Source organism: Perognathus longimembris, chromosome 1, assembly GCF_023159225.1.
Source record: "Perognathus longimembris pacificus isolate PPM17 chromosome 1, ASM2315922v1, whole genome shotgun sequence".
Taxonomy (NCBI): Eukaryota; Metazoa; Chordata; class Mammalia; order Rodentia; family Heteromyidae; genus Perognathus; species Perognathus longimembris.
This window is the reverse complement of record NC_063161.1, coordinates 158,278,356-158,299,995: the sequence shown is the minus strand read 5'-3', so window position 1 is coordinate 158,299,995 and position 21,640 is coordinate 158,278,356. Positions and strand designations below refer to the sequence as shown.

At 51.6% G+C, this 21,640-nt stretch overlaps 1 protein-coding gene and 1 pseudogene across 3 annotated transcripts in view; both read right to left on the bottom strand.

The window, feature by feature from the left end:
• Nucleotides 1-21,640, bottom strand: part of Nup214 (nucleoporin 214) — a 69,779-nt gene that overhangs the window by 25,704 nt on the left and 22,435 nt on the right. For all 3 annotated transcript variants that reach the window (XM_048345129.1, XM_048345135.1, XM_048345119.1), the window contains exons 17-26: nt 20,005-20,163; nt 18,100-18,203; nt 15,231-15,413; nt 14,551-14,636; nt 13,671-13,754; nt 11,096-11,359; nt 10,092-10,256; nt 7,492-7,591; nt 3,848-3,923; nt 2,222-2,300 (exon numbers count right to left, since the gene is read on the bottom strand). In XM_048345129.1, the coding sequence (XP_048201086.1) occupies nt 2,222-2,300; nt 3,848-3,923; nt 7,492-7,591; nt 10,092-10,256; nt 11,096-11,359; nt 13,671-13,754; nt 14,551-14,636; nt 15,231-15,413; nt 18,100-18,203; nt 20,005-20,163 (1,300 nt within the window). The remainder of the gene's footprint in view (nt 1-2,221; nt 2,301-3,847; nt 3,924-7,491; nt 7,592-10,091; nt 10,257-11,095; nt 11,360-13,670; nt 13,755-14,550; nt 14,637-15,230; nt 15,414-18,099; nt 18,204-20,004; nt 20,164-21,640) is intronic.
• On the bottom strand, nt 13,991-14,314 carry LOC125356650 (annotated as a pseudogene).

Sequence of the window (21,640 nt, the reverse complement as noted above, 5' to 3'; positions counted from 1 at the left end):
AGCAATAAAGTCTTAAAAATCTCTTTCTTTAATGGAACACGGGTTAGAAGTTAATAAAAAGTTTCAAAAGGACTGGAATGCACACTAGCACTGCATGTTCAGTGTACCTCAAGACACTGAGAGCGGAATACGGTGGAAACCTAACGGGGCCACGGGACGGAAGCACACCGGGGACCGGTACGAGGCCCAGCGAGATGGACGGGACGCCCGCCGCGCGGGGAGGAGGACAAGGGAGCCGAGGAGCAGAACCAGCCCAGGCAGGGCCTTGCTGTCTGCGTTCTCAAGCTACGCATCGGCGAGGCCGCCAAGGGCGCTGGCGGGCCACTTCTCACTGGCCACATTCCGTGTCTCTACAACACAGACGCTTCTGTGACTATGGAGCCCGTTCACAATCAGAAAAACAATGTATTTCTTATTAACAAGTACAGGTTTGGGAATTATTTTTTTAAAGAAACACTGTCAAACTCGGATGGCCTTTTTTAGGGACATTTTTCCTCCCAGGAGGAAAAGGTTCTGCTCTAAACCTTGGCTGTCCAGCAAGTGAGAACAAGTAAACAAGCACCAGCGGCCATCGCTGACCGGCCAGTACGTGGCCGAGGCACGCAGGAAGCGAAGCCGCTCAGGCCTCCCGATCCTCAACTTTCAACCAGGTCTTTAGGAGAACTTAGGATATAAGACCTTTCGAAATGTTTCCTAAAGCGGGAGCCAGAAACAGACTCACTCTTACATGATCAAAAAGTCTTGGTGATACCTGAAGCTGTTCCTGTCCGCATGAAGCTTAACGCACAAGTCCACACACCTCCTCCCCCCTCCTTTCCACACGAGGTGTGTGTGATGCCAACTGTGGCTTCACACGAATCCAAATTTTACAGCAGACCCTGGCTTACACAAATATATACACATCTTCTGAGGGGAAATCCAATACCCAGTCAGAAGGGCCTGGGGGATGGACGGGATGGCTGAACTGGGACGCGAATGGAGAAGGTTCAGCCTCTGACAGAACTTGCTAGAAGCCCACTCTGGGTAGCGTCAAACTCGAGGGCTCCGGGAAGCTAGCGCAGCTTAGTGGGGATGCTATAGAGGCTAAATGAGGAGGGCCGTGAAAAATGAGCTGACAAGAGGGGACCCTGAAGGAGACCCACAGGAGAACTACGGGCTTCGGAGCAGTGAGGACAAGGATCAAAACGCTTAAGGTGACTACAAACACTGTGTCAATACAAATACCCATACCGAGTGCTTGGGAGGCTCTGGAATTGTAGAGCAGTGACTTAGCACACTTACTCTGAGATCTTACATTACTATAATCCTTTCTACTTTCTATATTTTATAAGCCTTGCAAGCTTGTGATTTCTCACTCAAAGGCAAGAGAATGTTTATCCCATCTGTAGACAGGAGAGCCCAGCGTTCTAGTTGACACCTTCCATACTGGACCAATCCAGTAAAGCAGAAGATCCTGTTATTGCTACTTTTTTATATATTAAATTTTAATGACAAGGTGTCGTGCAAAGGGACTACAGTTACATAATAAGGCAGTGAGTACATTTCTTGTGATATTTTACACCTCATTTTTCTCCCTTTTTTATTTTTCGGTCAGTTGTAGGGCTTGAATTCTGGGCCTAGGTGCTGTCTCTGAGCTCTTTTGCTCAAGGATAGCTCTACCACTTTGAGCACAGGGCCACTTCCTTTTTTTTTTTTTTTGCCAGTCCTGGGCCTTGGACTCAGGGCCTGAGCACTGTCCCTGGCTTCCTTTTGCTCAAGGCTAGCACTCTGCCACTTGAGCCACAGCGCCGCTTCTGGCCGTTTTCTAGGTATATGGTGCTGGGGAATCAACTAGGCCACATTCCCAGCCCTCCTTTTTTTTGAGTAGTTAACTGGAGATAAGGATATCACAGGGACCTTTCCTCCTGGGCTGGCTCTGAGCCTCAATCCTCAGATCTCAGCCTCCCGAGTAGCGAGGATGACAGGTGTGAGCCACCAGCGCCCAGCTTCATTGCTCCATTTTAGAGAGAGAGCATCGAAAGTTTCCTCCTTAGTCCCAGAGTTTTTCAAACTCACTTCAAAATCCCAGAAGCTGCCAGGGCGTCCCTCACGTCTCTAGAGGTTCTCATCCGCTAAGGCCTTGACGAGGACCTCTGGTCTTACTTCCGGTGCCAGCTGCCTCTGTCATCTATGAGACATTCCTTTCACTTTTATTTGCACTGACACACAAACGCACACTGACCTGAGGCTTTGTCACCAGAGGACAAGTGACTGGACGCTGCCATGGAGCCCGACGGCTTTAAGGAGTTTACCAGAGAGCCCTGAAACAGAACATAAGAAAAATGCTCATGGTCAGCCACTAGTCACTCTTGGCGGACAGGAGCAAGTACAACGTAAGCATGAAAACAAAGCAAACGAGGATGCGCAGCAAGGGATGTGTTAGGCTCAGAAAAGGAAGACCAAACCAAGTCTCACCGAAGGCAACCGCTTGTAAGATCATGCGGAGAGACAGAAAGGAATACTGAATGGAATAAATGAATGAATGAATGACCAAGTGAGGGACATGGTACCAACTCTGGGTGAGTTCAAGCAAAGATTATAAACAAAACTCTCCAAGTTCTCCATGCCCGGCCAATGCCTCTGTGGCAGCTGTCAGGCTTTATGCCTGATTGCATGCCCACCCGTGGTGAGCTCGTTCTGCAGGAGGGTGCCCAAGGCCACGGCTTAAATCATAGCAAACCAAGGGGCAGGGCCATGCCTGAGAACTCGTCATGGGCAAGTTCTGAGGTTCAGTCTCAAGCCCTCACCTCCAAAACAAATGTAAGAGTTGGGAGAAACTATGTTTCCTCAAGTTTCAGGAGTGCCAGCTACCTTCTAGCCATCTCCTGTTATTTTTGTGTGTGTGTGGTTTCATCTGTTTACAATGTAACCTGCTTCTGTTTTGTTTTGTTTTGCCAGTCCTGGGGCTTGAACTCAGGGCCTGAGCACTGTCCCTGGCTTTTTTTTTTTTTTTTTTGGCTCAAAGCACTCTACCACTTGAGCCACAGCACCACTTTTGGCTTTTTCTATATGTGTAGTGCTGAGGAATCGAACCCAGGGCTTCACTAGGCCATATTCCCAGCCCTTGTAACCTGCTTTTGTAGAAGCGCTAGTTTTCATCATTCCAAAGGCCAAAACTAGACATACTATCACTAGAAATATGTACTCTGAGATCAGACTGTAAGAGTAAACATGAGCCATCACCCATGGGCATTTTTTTTTTTTTGTCAGTTGTGAGGCTTGAACTCTGGGCCTGGGCACTGTCCCTGAGCTCTTCAGCTCAAGGCTAGTGCTCTGCCACCTGAGCCACAGCTCCGCTTCCAGTTTTCTGGGGGTTCACTGGAGATAAGAGTCTCACAGACTTTCCTGCCCGGGCTGGCTTTGAACTGCGATCCTCAGATCCCAGCCTCCCGAGTAGCTAGGATGACAGCGTGAGCCACTGACGCCTGACCTCTGGGTACTTTTACAGTCCAGCAGTCAGTGAAGGACTGGACGTCAGCAGCCACTGACTACTGCACAGCTCGCATGGGTCGCTGGAACCAGGGATGCTTCATCCGTGGAACACATCTAGACACCTCGTGTTCTTCATGAGTTGAGATGTGGAGTGAGGTGGAATAAACTGCCAACGGCGAGTGCAGAGTGGCAGAGGACCTGCGAAGATATGGGAGGTCCTGCCTGGCTGCTCTGCTCACCAAGGCAAAAAGAAATGTTGAGGAAAAATGCACACAAGCTTTCGTCACGACTGTGGCTCGCTGAAACAGAGACAGGACTAAATCAGCGCAAAGAGAGAGAGAGCACATGGCTGCCAGAGTGACAACCGGCGGGTTACCTGCTTGGCCTGGCTGGCAGCCGCGGGGGCTGACGCTGGGTGGGGAGCCTTGGGGGCGGAGCCCGGCGCCGAAGATCTGAAAAACACAAAGTACGGGCTCTCGAGCCAGCAGGCTGGTGAAAAGCACACACACCCCTCGGCCTGCTTTCAGCCCCATACACAGCACCAGCGGGGAGCAGAAGGTAGCTTTCTGGGGGCCCACCCAAACGCATTAGACATTCTATTGAAGAATAGCTTTTTAAACAACATTTGGGTTTTTAGCATCAAATTCAAAGCAGTGACTTTTTTATTTTGGGGGCGGGGGGGGGGGGGCTTTTGGAAGTGGTCATCCCCAGCCAGGAGCCCCGGGCTCCGGGGTCAGGACGCGCAGGGCTCGGCTCCGCTCCGCTCCTTCCCACAGCCGTGCTGCTCACCCGAGCACGGCGTGGAGCCGGCCAGTACTTCATTACTGCGGTATGAGGAGGAGGATCACCTTTTGTTTTTCAGAGCTCTCTCCAGACTGAGGGTAGATTATTAGAATTCCCCCATCCAACCAGGCTCTGGTGGCTTGTGCCTGTGGTCCTGGCTACTAAGGGGCTGAGGTCTGAAGATCAAGGTTCCAAGCCAGACTGGGCGGACAGACCCTCGAGCCACAATTAACCAGCGAGGAGCCAAAAGTGGAAATGTGGCTAGAGTGGTAGGATGTCTGCCTTGAGCAAATCGGCACTGTTCGCTGCAAGCATTCGGGAGCGCGCGCATGCGCGCACACACACACACCCCAAAAACTAAATTTGGACGAGGAAAGACAAAGTGGTCCATGCCACATCCAAGTCCATTAAAACAACTTTACCCTCACAAGCACATGAGATTCTCTGCTAGAGTAACACAGGAACCTTCCAAACAGACCTTATTAGATTAAGAGAGAACGATACAGAAGGGCCTGATTTCTAACGAAACGCCTGCGTCAGCCGTAGGAGTGGTAACCCCGCGTGTCTCTGGAGGGGACCCCCCCCCCCGCGTGGCACCGCGATGTGCCAGGCAGGCGGCAGGAGCGACAGCCGCCCCATGGCCGCCCTCTGCTCCGCTCAGTCTCCAAGGAGAGAAGGAATGTGCAAAAGCAGGCTGTTGGGAGCCGAGCGATCCCTGGGCAGACAGATGTGCTGAGAGGAACAGCGTGAGCTGGGAAGAGTCACCAAGGAAATGAAGCTGTTATGCTCTCTCAGAGACGAAAAAGAAACCAGAAACAAGCCTAAGACTAGCAACTGACTCCCATCTTGGGAAGCTTCCTCAGTCCTGGAATTTAGCCACTACATGATGTAAGTGAAACCACGCGGGCACTAGACTGGGCACAATTATCCTTCTATTTCCTTGTGGTGACGCTGTCTAGGTCTCTCCTGGGTGTCTCTCCTGACTCTCAAGCACACACAGCGAGGGCGCACAGTCCCAACGTTTCATCACCGGCAGCAGCACGCGGGGCGGGGCTGCTCAGCACCACCAGCCAGTCAGCCGGCGGATAAGCCAGGCTCAAGAAATGCCCTCCACGACACAACAGGGACAACAGGAGAGAACAAGCAGGCACGCCCCAAACACGCACGGTAACCACAGCCAAAGCCACGGCAGGCACTGGCTGGGGTGTCCGTAGGAGGGAAAAGCCGAAGTCGGAGCTGGCACAGGAGGAGTGGCTTCATTCTGCTTTCAGGCACCACAGACCTGAAGGATAGCCACATTTGTGTGCACACTTGGTTCTATAACTGAAATCAGGTACTTAAGGAGCATAAGCAGAAAATGGCACAACTAAAAACATCTGGAGTTGCCAGGGACGGGGTGGTTAGCTCACACCAGAATCCTAGCTGCTCGCAAGACTGAGGCTCGAGTCCAGGCGAGGAGAAAAGTTTGTCTGATCTCATGTCGACAGTAAAGGCTGGAGGTGGTGGCGAGTGCCTGTCCCGGAGAGGGCTGCTCTCCAGGCTGGACTGGGCGAAAAAGAAAGACGTCGTCTCGGAAATAACCAAAGCCAAGGCGGGGCTAGAGAGGTGGCTCAAGAAGTAGACTGTCTGCCCGGCAGGCATGAGTCCCTGAACTCAAATCCCACTACCAACTCACACCTAAGGCCCTGAGCTCTTAGACGGGGGGCACAGGGAAGGCCTTTCCCCTGTGGCCATCAATGTGAGGGAACTTTACTTAAGAGTCAGGTATAGGGTCTTTCACCTATTTCCACATGGTAAAGGAAGGGCTTAAAAATGACAGAGACACAGTCAGGTTTCACTTTGACCTCATTACCACTCGTGTTTGGTTTTTCCTTTTTTTTTTTTTTTTTTGGTCAGTCCTGGGGCTTGAACTCAGGACCTGAGCACTGTCCTTGAGCTTTTTTTTTTTTTTACTCAAGGCTGGCTCTCTACCACTTGAGCCACGGCACCACTCTTCCGGCTGTTCCTGTGTATGTGGTGTTAAGGAACCAAACCCAGGGCTTCATGCGTGCTAGGCGAGCGCTCTACCACTAAGCCCCCGTCCCGTCACATGTGTTTTAACATGGCAGATCAGACCTGAAGTGCACACATCACTACAGTCAGTCATCTCAAGAATAATGAGCATTTGCACGAGCTAGGAGGGAAGAGGGCCACCTATGAAGAATAAGGAAACAAAAACCAAGAGGGAGGTAAAAGCTACACGGTCACAGGGAATGTTTTTTCTGTTGGTAGAAAAGGAAAACCTTTTACTCTGGGGAGTTCCTGAAGTCCATCAATGGAGGAATTTCTGTCTGCTATTGTCCCCTGCAGTGAATTGAATGTCTTTGAAGATTCAAACGTCCTCTAGGGTCAGTTTATCCTGTGGTTTTTACACAAATGTCTAGACCCAGGTACTTGAACAATGTATGGCAGAACCACACTAGAGCTTGGAGGAGACTGCTATGAAAACAAGGTTCTTGTAGGAAGAATGATGGGGACACTGAAAATGTAAACAACTGAGGTTTTTTTTGTTGTTGTTGTTTGTGGGGCTTGAACTCAGGGCCTGGGTGCTGTCCATGAACCTCTTCGTGTTCAAGGTTAGCGCTCTACCACTTGAGTCACAGTGCTATGTCTGGTTTTTAAGTGCTTTTGTGCCCTGGTGGCTTTGAACTGTGATCCTCAGACCCCAGCCTTCAGAGTAGCTAGAATTACAGACATAAGCCGCTGTCTGGTCCTTTTCTAACGAGAAAAGCAGAGATGTGAAGTCCTGAGCGTAGTGAGACAGGCTCTTCTGTGTGGACATAGCCTTTGAGGTTCGGGGTGGTTGTTCGGACACTTATGGTGAGGGCGGTACCTCTAGCTGTGCTTGGCACAGGCTGGATCACTTGCCCACTAACACAACAGCCAAGTGCTGACAGCTCCGATCAGAGATCATCGGAGTGTTCAAAGTCCTCTGGGAAACGTGAGAGCACTAAAAACAAACGGAACTCCACTCCACTCCTGACGTAACTGTGGGCGGTTACTCTGTTGTCTTAGATACAGCAGGGAGTAATCTCGGTGGACACTGCAGGCCCTGCAGGCCCAGGAGGCAATGCACGGTCCTGGCAGGTTGAAAGGACAGTGTCCTTTCCGAAATGCCACTGTGACAGGCACAGTGCCCTTCCCGCGGACGCTTCTCCACAAGCCCCCACTGCCCCAGCCCAGAGTGCCGCCACGTACCCCAGGGCTGCAGACGGGACTGCAGGGGCACCCTTCAACTCCTGCACGTTCACCACCTGGGGGACAGTCTTCAAAGTGGATTCAGTCAAGGTGTTCACGGCTGGAAAGAGAGAGCAGCATTAATTCCAGGAAGGATCACAAAGGGACAGCCCTGTAAGGAATAGCGAGGACGCGACCTCATGCTGATTGTCACCTTATTACGTGAGAAAAAAAGGGCTCGGCCTGGGATGAGTGGAACGCTGGGCACCTCCATTGACGGAGGTCAGGGAGAGGCTAACTGCCGCTAAGAGGCGCACTAGCGCAGAGCGGGGTCCCGTGGCTGTGCCAGAGGGTGCTGAGCGACCACCGCGTGGCCCACGCGTCGCAGAACGGCCAGCAGAGCCCGGGTGTCAGCAGTTTCGGCTCAGGACCTGTCTCCTTTGCTTCCTGAGAATACACCACTGTCTTAAAACACAGCCGCTTCTGAGGGAGCTCATGGCTTAGTGAGGCTGACCGACTCGACAAGTAGGATGTGGAGGACAGCTCAGAGAGGGGACAACGGGAACTCGGCGGCCTGACTCGCCCACCAACTTCGCCAGCTCTTCGTGTCTAGTCCTAAGGATATTCTCTAATCAGCTGGTAAGAAGGGCCATCCCCCAGGCCAGCCAGAATGCCTGCAGCCCAGGTGGCCTGGCGGGTCTGCGCTGACTCTTTCTCTCCTCGGAGGAGTGGCTGGAACATCTTGACTACGAGGGCAGATTCCACCTTCACCTTCCAGATGCCCACACCTCAGAAAGCTGTGCTGGGCTCTGACAACGGAGACCACAGCACCTCCTGCTGGATGAGCTGCCCCTAGGCCCTAAGACTAACTTCACAAATAACCCAGACAGCTGCCTGGCTTTGAGTTGGATCAGCATAATGCTGAGATTCTCACTGATATGCACATCAAAGAGAATAGGAAAAAAATGACATGTTCTGAAAGCTCACAGGTGCTTCATGCCAAGCGCTGGTGGCTCACACCTATAATGGTAGCTGCTCAGGAGGCTGAGATGTGAGCACTGTGGTTTGAGCCAGCCCAGAGAGTGGCATAACACCAGCCTTGAGTACAAAAAGCTCAGGGACAGTGCCCAGAACCCGACCCCTCCGAAAAAAACTTCAAAAACATCTTATCTGTCTTTTCTTTCCAATACCCACTAAGGTGTCATGAGTAGTTATTTTGTTGTGTTGTTATTTTTTGTCAGATCCTGGGTGTTACCCCTGAGTTCTTTTGCTCAAGGCTAGTGCTCTACAGCTTTGAGCCACAGCTCCACTTCTGGTTTTTGAGCGGTTAATTGGAGATATGAGTCTCACGGGGACTTTTCCTGCCAGGGCTGGCTTTGAACCATGATCCTCAGAGCTTAGCTTCCTGAGGAGCTAGAATTACAGGCGTGAGCCATCAGTGCTCAACTTTTGAGATCTCAATATTTTTTTTGCCTTAGAAATTAGTTTTCTTAAAAGTTTTCTGCTTTATCACTACCTACTAGTCTTTTTTTTTTTTGCCTAAATCAAATTATCATGCCTTTTTAATATTCTTAAAAGTGAAACTATTTGGTTCCCATTGGTGTCTCCACGTTGGCACTACCGACATGTTGGGACTGGATAGCTCTTGGTTGTGGGTTTTATGGGTTTATTTTGGTAGCACTCCCAGCCTCTGCCCCTACTGCCAGCAGCCATGCCCAGTCTTCCGAAGGAGGCAGAGATGGGAGCTGCTGCTAGAAACCACTGGTTTGTTAAGCTGCTAGCCAGTGACAACTCAAGTTCTCCAGGCCAACTACCTGGACCACACAATTCTAGACGATTCTGGATAACCAGCAACTGTCAAAATGCTCATGTGGAGTCACCTGCTGTGTTTCCATCTGCAAAGGCTGAATTGTCAATGTTAAGGAAAATCTACTCTGAAATGGAAAGAGTACAGGGCTGGACTCAGGTTCTGTGACTTAGTGACCGGGCACACTTTATTCTCTGATTTTGAAACTACTGAAAACCAAAATGGGCACACTCCCAGGGTGGCTGGGCCTTTGAGACACTATCTAGGAGATGGTGCTAGTGTCACGAGCTGGTCTGAATTCAGAAACCGTTTAGGAGCCAGGCACCAGTGGCTCACACTGATAATCTCAGCTAGTCAGACGGCTGATACCTTAGGAACATGGTTTGAAGCCAGCCTGGGCAACGAGGTCAATGAAACTCTTATCTCTAAGCATCAAAAATGTTGCAAGCCAAGCTGACTCAAATGGTGGAGCACTAGCCTTGAGCGAAACAGCTCAGGGACAGCCCTCAGGCTCTGAGTTTAAGCCCTAGGACTGGCACACATAAAAAAAACTAGGGAACTGTTTAGGGCTCAAAACGAACACCACCCAAAAGCAGGAATTTACTAACACCATTTCAAGGCCCACTTAACTAAAGGTGGAGGATCTAACACCTCCCCTCAAGAGGAAAGGCGTTCGGAGCTGGTCTGTCTCCTAGCGGCCCTTTTCCCATAGGGTGAAGGTGGTCACACCAGACCCCTCTCAGAGAGCCCCCGGTGCCGGCTGTGACTTGGGACAGCTCACAGCCGGGCTGCCACAGTTGAGGCACGTCTTTACCTGGCACCTGATTGGCCATCTGGCGTCGGAGGGCAGCGGCGGCGGCGGCAGCCTGGGGGGCGGCGATGGGGTGGGAAGGACCAGGGGCACCGTGCTTCACGGTTTTCGTCGCCAGCATCGTGCTGTCCGCCCCTTGAGGAATGATCCTGCCGGTGGATGCAGACACTGAGGGCAAAGGAACACCAAGTCAGGCCAGGCTAGGGGAAGGGAACACGGCAACGTTCGGTGCTCAGTTTTCCAGGGTGGGTCCCAGGGAAAATGCTAGAGATCAGGTCTTAAGCTCTAGCAGTAAACGGACAGGCTGGCACCTGAAACTGTTAATGACGTTGGACAGTGTGCCTGCCCATCTCCACTCTCAGCTGTGACATCTGACACACTCATGCCCTCTGTGACTGACGGGAGACAGCTCTCCTATGGGTGCCAGGGGCCGCTGGCTGTTCATCGTCGTGGATCCGACAAAATCATCAACACAGGCAGGCAGCCGGGGGCAGCCGGTGAGGACACTAAAAGCGCACGTCTGTCCCGCCCCATACCAGATGCTTTTACTGGAACTCCAGGCCAGTGCCCCATCCCCTTAGCTGGCTTGCAGAGCGCAGCCGCGCACGGCGTGAGGGTGCACAGTACAGGCTGTGTCATGGGCAATTCTGAACAGCACCAGAACTGGTGCTTGGGTGGGGGGGGTGGGGGGATGTACTAGGATGCAGGAGTGAGCTGGATCTGAAGGGTTGGAGTATGGATCTTGCTTTATAGTGAGGCAAAAAGCCCATCCTTTCCCTTTGTCCTGTACAAGGCTTGCTTCCACAAGCACTCGGTGGACTCCACGGAACAGCTGGTGCAGAGCACACGGCCAGGGAGGCTCTTACTCTTCAGTGTCTACCTGCAGCTTGCTGGGTGAAATGACGCTTCTTCGTTCCTTCCTAGTGTAACTGTCTAAAACCCAGAGATCCTTTGGTAGTCAAAAACCTCCCAGGAAGAAAGCTCTCCTGCCTCTGTTGTTGACTTACTGGACGTTCCCATGGTGGCGGGGGAAGAACCATGGGCCAGGTGAGACTTGGCAAAAGGTGTCATCGGGGGCAGGAGGCTGGGCTGGATGGAAGGAGTGCGGACCACGGGGGCATGCCGAGGGACCTGGACCACCGCCTCCTCCTCCTTACAGAGCGCCCGGGTGTCTTCACTCTCCAAAGACTGGGAGATGGAGGATGTGGAGCTCACTTCATCCAGGTCTTCATAGTATCTCTGAGACAGGAAGGCTGAGCGAGACAGGCTGGCTACAGAAGCCCAACAAAGCACAAGTTAGACAACTCGGGGCAAGTCCAAAAGCTATGTAGTCTTCCCTGGAGATGGAGACAGAGCCAATATAATTACTGCTGGGAGCTGAGCTGTGGATGTGAAGGATATCCTAACGTGAAGGATGTCAAAGAGAAGAATGTGAAAAAGTAAGACGAACACTGGTGGCCAGTAGCTCATGCCTGTAATCCTAGCCACTCAGGAGGCTGAGATCTGAGGAGCGTGGTTGGAAGCCAGCCCAGGCGGGAAAGTCTGTGAGAGTCTTATCTCCAATGAACCACCAAAAGAAACAGGAAGTGGAGCTGTGGCTCAAGCGGTAGAGTGTTAGCTTTGTTCACCAAAGCCCAGGGACAGCACTGAGGCCCTGAGGTCTAGCCCGAGACTGGCAAAAAAAAAAAAAAAAAAAAGAAAGAAAGAAATTTCCTGCTGCTGGAAAAGAATAGGTGCTGTAGGCTCAGAAGTTCTTACTGGCAGAGGGATTTTTTTTTTTTTTTTTTGCTAGTCCTGAGGCTTGAACTCAGGGCCTGAGCACTGTCCCTGCCTTCTTTTTACTCAAGGCTAGCACTCTACCTCTTGAGCCACAGCGCCACTTCTGGCTTTTTCTGTGTATGTGGTGCCGAGGAATCGAACCCAGGGCTTTGTGCATGCTAGGCAAGCGCTCTACCACTGGGCCACATTCCCGGCCCCAACGCCAGGGATTTTTTTGGACTCAAGTAGTAGGTTTGCATACACACATCTTTAATGCTAGCGTGTTCTGCTTGGTTTTTTCCCCCTTCTTTACACTATGAAGACTTTAGGGCACATTTCTGTCTACCACAGGGAAGGGGGGCGGGTTATAGCCAAAACACAGGGAGCATAGACATGGCGGATCTGCAGAGATGCCAAGCGAGAGAAGAACCCTGCGCGATGCCAGCCGCAGACAGGTGAGGAGCCAACAGAGGTGAGGAGAGACGAGGGCCTCGTCCTGCCCTGCAGGGAAGTGCGTCCCACCAGCAACTGCAGGATGTGGAGGCGGCCTTTGCTCCAGAGCCTCCAGGTGAGATGTCAACCTGGCGAAAACCCTGAGCTGAGCCTGTGCCAGCCTCCAACCACAATCCTCTGGCTCTCCACCTGTGGAGAGGCAGGGACTGCACGAGGGAGGCTCTGCGGGCTGCGTGGGACGTCTTTGCACCCAGAAGTGGAAGCTCACGAGTTAACCCAGCACTGCATCAAGAGCCATCCTGCACGTGGACCAGTACATTACTTGCAATTGGGAAGTTTCAACTTTTCCAGAGTATTAAGTAAAAAACAGTAAGCAAAAGGTGAAATAAGAACTAGTGCAGGCCTAACTGCCGCGCGTCTCCTGTGGGGTGGCAATGCTGTTTCTAAATCTGGGTCACAGGGCATATGGGTCGTGTATTTTCCACAGAACGTGTATTCTATTTCCTAATTTTAAAAATAAAAATGCTTACATGATGGAAACAGCTGCACCTTAAGTGGCAGAATACTAGCATTGAACAAAAAAGCTGAGAGTGTGAGGCTCCGAGCTCAAGCCCCACTCCTGGCACGTGCGTGTGCATGGACACATGCATGCACGCACACATACACGAGAAAAGCAAGGTGGAGAGGAATCAGTTGTAGGAAGAAAGCACTGCCTCCATTTCATGAAGCAAGCCGGTGGCGAGTGCACCGTCAATCCACTGTGTACCCGCCACAGGCAGCCGCAGGCAGCTGGGACCAGATCAAGGCGGCCGTGGCGCCTCCCTGAGGCTGCACCGCGCCGCAGCACGCCCATCCCTGCGCGGCGGAGGCCCTGCGCCTCGGGGGCCCTCGGGGTGGCGCGTCAGCAGCGGGAGGTGTGCTGGGCGGGCAGGGCCCTCCCGCACATCGTGGCAGGGCCCGTGCTTCCGCATCTGGAGACGCACCCAGAGCCCGCAATGATGTGGCTCTGACACCTGCAGCTGAGACACAACTGCTGACCGCGCTGAGGACCAGCTGTCCAAGTCCTCTCCCTCCTCTCGGCGAAGCGCGGCGGGCGGAGCGAGTGAGCGGGAGGCCGGCCGTGAGTACTAGCGCACGCACAATGCCACACACAGGTGTGAAAAGCAGGAGCCTGGGGGAGGCCCGGGAATCGCGCTGGGGGTGCGGGGCCGGCCCAGAGCGGTGCGGAGCTCCAGCAGCTTCCCGCAGAACATGCGTGCCGCCACGCGCTCCAGTGCCTCCGAGGAGACCGGCTGGCGGTGCCGCCAGAGCCAGAGCCGCCTGCCCGCACGCCGCACCACGTCCTCGCGTGGCTGGACTGAAGCACGTTACCTGGGGCTGTGGACCTCACGGGCGGGGTCTTCCTCTTGGCCAAGAAGTTTCTCAGCTGGGCCTGTTTCACGGGCGACAGTTTCGCTGCAAGAAATTCATGAATTCATAAATGCTGATGACTTTCTTCCTCCTGGTTGTGGGGCTTGAACTCAGGGCCTGGGCGCTGTCCCTGAGCCTCTTGGTGCTCAAGGCAGGCGCTCTACCACTTGAGCCACAGCTCCACTTCCAGTTTGTTTAAAAATCTGACCTCATGGGTTTTGTCTTCCTAACAAAGGTTGGAATGGCTTCATTATACTGTCTTCATAACAAAACGCTGGAGCTTAGAACTCGACGACTTGCCCCTTTCTCTTTTTATTGCCGCCTAGTTCAGAGTGTTTGCATCTCTTAATAGCTAGCATTCTCTTAGAGCTGCAGTCAACAATTTCAAGCCTCAGCACAATCTTTGTAGTCTTGGCTTTTTTCCAGAAAATCGGCTTAGTGTGACCTCCCTAGCCACTCTGCTTCCTGTCGTAAGGACGCTTTCCCTGGGCACACGGAGAATCCTTGCCCTTCGTGGACTGTGTTACTTTGTGAGGTTGGTGCTTGCCACACTTCTTACACAAAGTACGGCGGGTTTTAGGAACGAGGATAACCACGATGACAGGGAGCCTGCAGCAGCGCCAAAAAGAAAAAAAGCCACTTGCGGTTTTTGAGTGGCTCACTGGAGCTAAGAGTCTCCGGAGGACTTTTCTGCTCGAGCTGGCTTTGAGCTGCGGTCCTCAGATCGCAGCCTCCTGAGCCGCTAGGGTTCCAGGCGTGCAACCCCAGCGCCCCGCTCAGCGCTTGAGATGGGAGTGGCTGAGTGAGAACGTGCAGCCGCGAGGTGGGAAGAGGCTCTTACCTGGCACTCTGGGCCAAGGCTTGGAGTGGGATTCGAGGGTGGTTTTCAGCAAAGCATTGCGCAGGCTTTCCAGATCACTGTCAAAACTGAGAGGGAACAGCGTTACAAATCAACCAGCTGTGGGCCAAGAAACCTGAGGCTACGTGGGGCACACGACCCTCCTACATTTACGTGTAAGAGACAAGGGCACACTCAATATTTAAACATGCCATCTGATCAATTGGTGTAAACGGAGAGGTGGACAGCTCAGTACTGTACACCACTCCACACCAAATACATCACTCTGGCGTTCCAGCGGGAAACACGAAGCCAGTGTGGTAACCTCAGGGGCAAACAGCCTAACAACAAAGACCTGAAATTCCCTCCCACAAGCAGAATGGCAAAGGCGAGCCTCTCAGACAAGGAGGCCGCTCACCCGGGTAGCAAACTGCTGATAAAACAACACTATTGCGACTGCTATGGTAACCGCTATGGCCTGTTGAGCACCAGATCATCAGAGGCTCGATGCTGGGTCGAGTCCCCACCTATTGTCCCCCGGTGAGGCCCCGGGTGGCCTAGCGCCAGCTGTATTCTCCAGCAAAGGAGCCAAGGCGCAGGGGGGCGAGGGGCCTGACCACCGAGCGTGGTCAGCGGTCACGTCCCGGCCAAGGGCCCCCCACGCGGCGCCCGGCTCTCCGCACCTGTCAGTGCTGCTCGGGGTGGGCAGGGCGGAGGGCAGGCTCCACGAGGACGTCTGCTTGTACAGGCGGAGCTGCTGGAGGCTGTCCACCAGGTGGTTCAGCCGCTTCCTCTGCTGGTTGATAATCTCCCGGTTGTTGGCCAGTGTGTTGAACAGCGTCTCTCGCTCTGGCACAAGCAGGCGCCTGCGGGCGCAATGACGTGTGAACGACTCGAGGAACCCACCGGCCTCCCCAAAGAGGACCACACTTGTAACAGTGAAAAAATACCGCTAGAAAAGAAAGGCCCAGAAGACACTAGAAAGCAGGAGAGCGAGGGAAGGCCAGTGCAGGTGAGGAAGGTGGAAACAGCCTAGCTACTCAGGCTGTAGCTGTAGCAGGGGATGGCCTGGCATTTTATTAAACACCTGCACGTTTTTTTGTGTGCTCAATCACGAAAGGAAAGCACACATTCCGTGGAAGGGCACAGAAGCTGGCTGTCAGGAAGAGGACAGGGACAAGCTGGGGGGGGGGGGGGAGCGGCAAGCTGGTCTGCCCTGAAGAGCCGGAAGGCGCAGGCGGCACGAGCTGCTGCTGAGCCCCAGCGGCAGAGCACAGGCTGTCTGCGCGCCTCTGCTTCTATTCCGAGTCCCGAGCAGCACTCGAGGAAAAGGTACACAAGGACAAACACAACGGGCGGGCCTTTCACACTTACACACCAGGCAGGTATATATATGTACGCATGTATGCATGCAATTGCCTCATTTCATATATATCTATATGGAGTATGTGTCTATCTGTCTATCTATATGTAGAGAATCTCTTTTCACTAATTACAGAACGAATACTATTTGTGTTGAACAGAAACTTCATTCTCTTTCCTTTTGTCTCATTAGCTCCTCAAAGTCCCAAATGTCCTCCAGTGACAGAGGTGTGCAAGTGTTTTTTAGAGAAGTTTTTTGTTAGGTACAAGTTATACTTAGCAGAAGGGCTGAAGCGGAAGTGCCAATAAAACAGAAAACGAGGGGCTGGGGATATAGCCTAGTGGCAAGAGTGCCTGCCTCGGATACACGAGGCCCTAGGTTCGATTCCCCAGCACCACATATACAGAAAACAGCCAGAAGCGGCGCTGTGGCTCAAGTGGTTGGCAGAGTGCTAGCCTTGAGCAGGAAGAAGCCAGGGACAGTGCTCAGGCCCTGAGTCCAAGGCCCAGGACTGGCCAAAAAAAAAGAAAAAACAGAAAACGAGGCTGGGTGCTATAGCTCTTGTAATCCGAGCTCTTCAGGAAGCTGAAATATGAGGGGAATAATCTGAGGCCACCCCAGGCAGAAAAGTCTGTGAGACTCTTATCTCCATTTAACCAACAAAAAGGTGCCAGCGGAACTGTGGCTCAGCAAATAAGTCAAGGGAGAGCCTGAGTGGAAAAGCTCAAGTGAGAGCTTGGGCCCTGAGTTTAAACACTAGGATCAGCACACCAAAGAACAAACTGGAACCGCAAACAGCACGCAATGTGAGGATATGAACTGCAGGAAGGGAAACGAGAGCATCGGGAGAAACCACAACAGGGAAGAGCTGCACTTTGGTACAAGCCCACTGGCTAACAAGCAGGGCAGAATGCCCCCCGGGGCAGCTCAGGCCACGCTCTTGCAAGAGGGGCGGGGCCGGAGGGCAACACACACCAATGAACGGAAATACCAACTAGCACTGTGGGCTGTGACATTTCCAATGGGGTCCAAGGGATCGGGTCCAGAGGGCCCTCCTTTGGAGGGTAAGAGGGAGGGAGAGCTCACCCCAACTTCATACCTCTGCTCTGTATTAGGTTCTAAGTACATTTTCGTTCTGCTCCACAATCCCGGGGCTTTGATTCAGGGCCTGAGCACTGTCCCTGAGCACCACTTCTGGCCTGTTCTGTTTATGTGGTGCTGAGGAATCGAACCAAGGGCTTCATCTAGGCAAGCATTCTACCACTAAGCCACATTCCCAGCCCTCACAGCTTTGTAAATAAGCAAAAAGACCAGATATCAGGGACTGGATGCTGGTGGTTCACACCTGTAATCTTAACTACTCGGGAGGCTGAGATCTGAGGTTCATTGTTCAAAGCCAGCCCAGGAAGAAAAGCCTGTGAGACTCTTATCTCCACTAAATTACCAAAAAGTCAGAGTGGACCTGTGGCTCAAGTGAAGAACACTACTAGCCTTGAGCAAAAGGAGATCAGGCACCGCACCCAGGACCAGAGTTCAAGCCCCAGAACCTACACAAAACAACAATAAACAAACAAAAGGTTGAAAAAAAGAGGAGGATGTGGCTCAAGTAATAGAGCCCCTGCCTAGCATGAGGCAGAAAAGAAAGAAAAAGACAATTTGGAATATACGACACATAGGGGAACTGAATGTATCAAGAAATGGATATATATCGGGGCTGGGAATATGGCCTAGTGGCAAGATTGCTTGCCTCGTATACATGAGGCCCTGGGTTCGATTCCTCAGTACCACATATATAGAAAATGGCCAGAAGTGGCGCTGTGGCTCAAGTGGCAGAGTGTTAGCCTTGAGCAAAAAGAAGCCAGGGACGGTGATCAGGCCCTGAGTTCACGGCCTAGGACTGGCCAAAAAAAAAAGAAAAGAAATGGATATATATTGATACTTCCAGTCTCTTCCGTGTTCCGTGTTTGTGTCTCCACATCTTAGGGTATTTTACATACTGTGTCTAACAGTGAGTGATGTAATCATAGTTTTGGGTGGGTGTTCACACCATGGGAAGTGGCACTGCGGAGCCCTCTGCGCAGGCGTGGGGCGGGAGGGCTGGGGCAGAGGGCGGGCTGCGGGGTCTCTCGAGCGGCTCCCAACACAACAGCCTTGCCCACGCCGCGTGGGAGGCGAGAAACCACGCTCACTTTTGTTTTCTCTTTTGCTCCAGATGCCGATCCCACTCCAGGTCTAGAACATCATTCACATCCTGGACCGCAAATTTCACGTACTGATGAAGGCGCCGAATTTCCTGCAAGCAGATAGGAGGTTAAATGACACATCTTCCTAGTAGTTTGAGGGGAAATGTACCAAAACAGTCAAAATAATTTGGCAGCATATCTATAGTGAGAACTAGTATAGATAAGGAAAATATAACAGGTATCAATACAGTCATTAAAACCTCTTTATAAGCTGGTCACTGGTCACTCATGCCTGTAATCCTTAGCTACTCAGGAGGTTGAAATCTGAGGATCACGGTTCAAAGCCAGCCCAAGTAGGAAAATCTCTGAGGGCTCTTAGCTCCAATTACTACCAAAAAGCTGGAAATGGAGGTGTGGCTCAGTGCCACAGCGCCAGTCTTTAGCAAAAGCAGCTCAGGGACAGCACCCGGGCCCCGAGTTCAAGCCCAAGGCCCAGCAAAAAAAATACACAAGAACCAGAAGGTAAAAACCAACCTTATTATAACTAAAATGGAAGACAGAAAGCGGACTTCAAGCTGAGTGCGGCCCAGGGGAGCAGAGCGGGGCAGGGCGGAGCCGCTTCCCTGGAGCAGCTTCCCGAGCGGGGTGCTCTCCCACAGTGCATGGAAACCCCGGCAGGCAGGCGGGCGGGCTGGGGCCCCGGGGTCTCTGAAGCGGGCGGCTCCCCAAGCCCAGACTGTACCTGTGCCGCCGCGCACCCTTCTCCAGAATTCCAGCCAAGGGTGAGGCAGGGGAGGGTGACCCTCACACTAAGGCTAGAGAGAGTCATCCAGAAGGTGGGAAACCAAATGCACTCAGCTCGAGAAGACATGGAGAATAAAAACGATCGGGAGAGTCGGAGCGCGGGGCTCTAATCCTGGCTCCACTCTGCATGGCCGCCGGGACCGCAGCCTAGAGAACTCTCAGCTCTTCATCCGGATGATTGATCGAATTAACAGCCCTTGCGTTCAGAGCGGCTGGTTCTGGGGACTGGAAATAAGGTGTGGAAACACCTAGCAGACCACCTGGCACTCACTAAAGAGTTGCTACTCTGCTATCCATGGTTTCATTCATAAACACGTTTCAGCAGAGAGCATGCTCTGTGAAGCTAAAGGTTGACCAATCTAGGGTTTTAAGTAAAACATTTTTATGACCTTACCTTCATAATTTTTTTTTTAAGAAAGCGTTACACTGCCAAGCCCTGGTGCCTCATGCCTGTAACCCTTACTCTGAGGATCCTGGCTCGAAGCCAGCATGGGGCAGGGAAGCCATGGCACTCCCATCTCAAATTAAACACCACTGGAAGTGGAGCTGCGGCTCAGGTGGCAGAGTGCTAGCCTTGAGCAAAAAAGCTAGGGGACAGCGTCCACTTCAATATTCAGGACCAGCAAAAAACCCCAAAAGAACATTAAGTTGAAAAGCGTGCCATCTTCTTTGCCACAGAGAAGGACTTTTATGAAAAGTGTGACAATAGGGCTGGGGATATAGCCTAGTGGCAAGAGTGCCTCCCTCGGATACACGAGGCCCTAGGTTCGATTCCCCAGTACCACATATACAGAAAACGGCCAGAAGCGGCGCTGTGGCTCAAGTGGCAGAGTGCTAGCCTTGAGCGAGAAGAAGCCAGGGACAGTGCTCAGGCCCTGAGTCCAAGGCCCAGGACTGGCCAAAAAAAAAAAAAAAAAAAAAAAAAGTGTGACAATATTATTGGTAGAAAACCAACAGCTCTCTGAAGGGCTACCACCCACTCCACACCTCACCAAAGACAGGGAAAGGGCTGGGGGTGTGGCTCAAGTGGCACGCAGCACGTGACTGACAAGCAAGAGGCCAAACAAACCAAAGGCCAGCGGAGGGTGCGTGCGTTGCTTATCCTACCTGGAGCTGAGCCTCGCTCTTGGGATCCAGTGGCCTTTTATAGAGGAGGTGGAGATACCCAGAGTCGTGATTTCTTCCATTCTGTTCTCTGGCTTCTTCCACACCCGCAAGCCCCTCCAGCAAAGTTGTCTTCAGCGTACTTATGTCTCCATGGAGAGACTAGAAAAGGAACCAGATGTGTGGGCACAAGCTGACATTCCAAACAATAAAGCCTCTCCCTGTGGATTAAGGAAGGAGGAGTTTCTAGAATATTGAGCCCGATGAAACCTCCAAATACATGTAAATCATGTTTCAAAAAGACAGAAAAGTCATTCCTTGGAAAGGAAGGTGCTCAGGCTCTTTTTTTAAAAAATGGATTCTTTGTGATTAGAAAAAAAAAATCACAAATGTGATTTTGGACACTTGGTTGTTTTTTTTTTTTTTTGGCCAGTCCTGGGGCTTGGACTCAGGGCCTGAGCACTGTCCCTGGCTTCTTCTTGCTCAAGGCTAGCACTCTGCTACTTGAGCCACAGCGCCACTTCTGGCCATTTTCTGTCTATGTGGTGCTGGGGAATCGAACCTAGGGCCTCATGTATACAAGGCAAGCACTCTTGCCACTAGGCCACATCCCCAGCCCGATTTTGGACACTTGGAAGTAAGAACAGTCCTCAAAACACCCATAATCCCTCTCCTTGAATACAACTATGGCTAACACCTGAGACCATTCTTTTCCCAAGTATTATTATTTAAGTCCAGAACTTGGAAACAATCCAAAATGAGATCCTGGCATATAACTGCTAAGTGGGGATTTTCAAAAAATGTTTTAATCTTTTTAAACCTCACTCTTATGACATGAAAAATGAGGAGGAAGTATATTCTACATGAGAAAAATGTGAGGATAATCCAGGTGAAGAAAGCCTGGTTAAGTGCTAAGTAGAAAGCGCAGTAGCAGTAAATGCTGCCATTAACAATAAATACTTGGCTGGGCACTGGTGTATTCCTTGCTACTCAGGAGACTGAGATCTGGGGATCATGGTTCAAAGCCAGCCCAGGCAGGAAATCCATGAATCTATCTCCAATGAACCACCAGAAAGCTGAAAGTGGTGCTGTGGCTCAAGTGGTAGAGTGCTAGCCTTGAGCTGAAGGGCTCAGGGATAGTGCCCAGGCCCAGAGTTCAAGCCCCATGACTGACAAAAAAATAATGAAAATTAAAATTAAAACACTTGATATTTTTATACTACATGTGCGCTTTTATTTATTTTAAAAAACTCTAACAGTGTGAAACAGAAAACTTTAAATAAACATAAAGGATCAATGTCAATGACTCAAGCCTGTAATCCTAGTAGATTGAGAGGCTGAGATCTGGAAGATCATGGTTCAAAGCTAGCCTGGAGAGAAAAGTCTATGAGACTCCACCCTCAATCAACCAGAAAAAAGATCTAGAGGCCTGGCTGAAGTGGTAGCCTACCAGCTTGTGAGCAAATAAGCCAGCTGAAAGCATGAGGTTATGAGTTCAAATCCCAGTACAGTAAAAAAAAAAATCCTCAAAACAAAAGTTATATTAAATGGAAAATGCTACATTCATAGGGATTCCTAAATATATCAAAGGAGTGGAGATCACGACTGCGTTTCACAGACGAGGAAACTGAAACAGAGC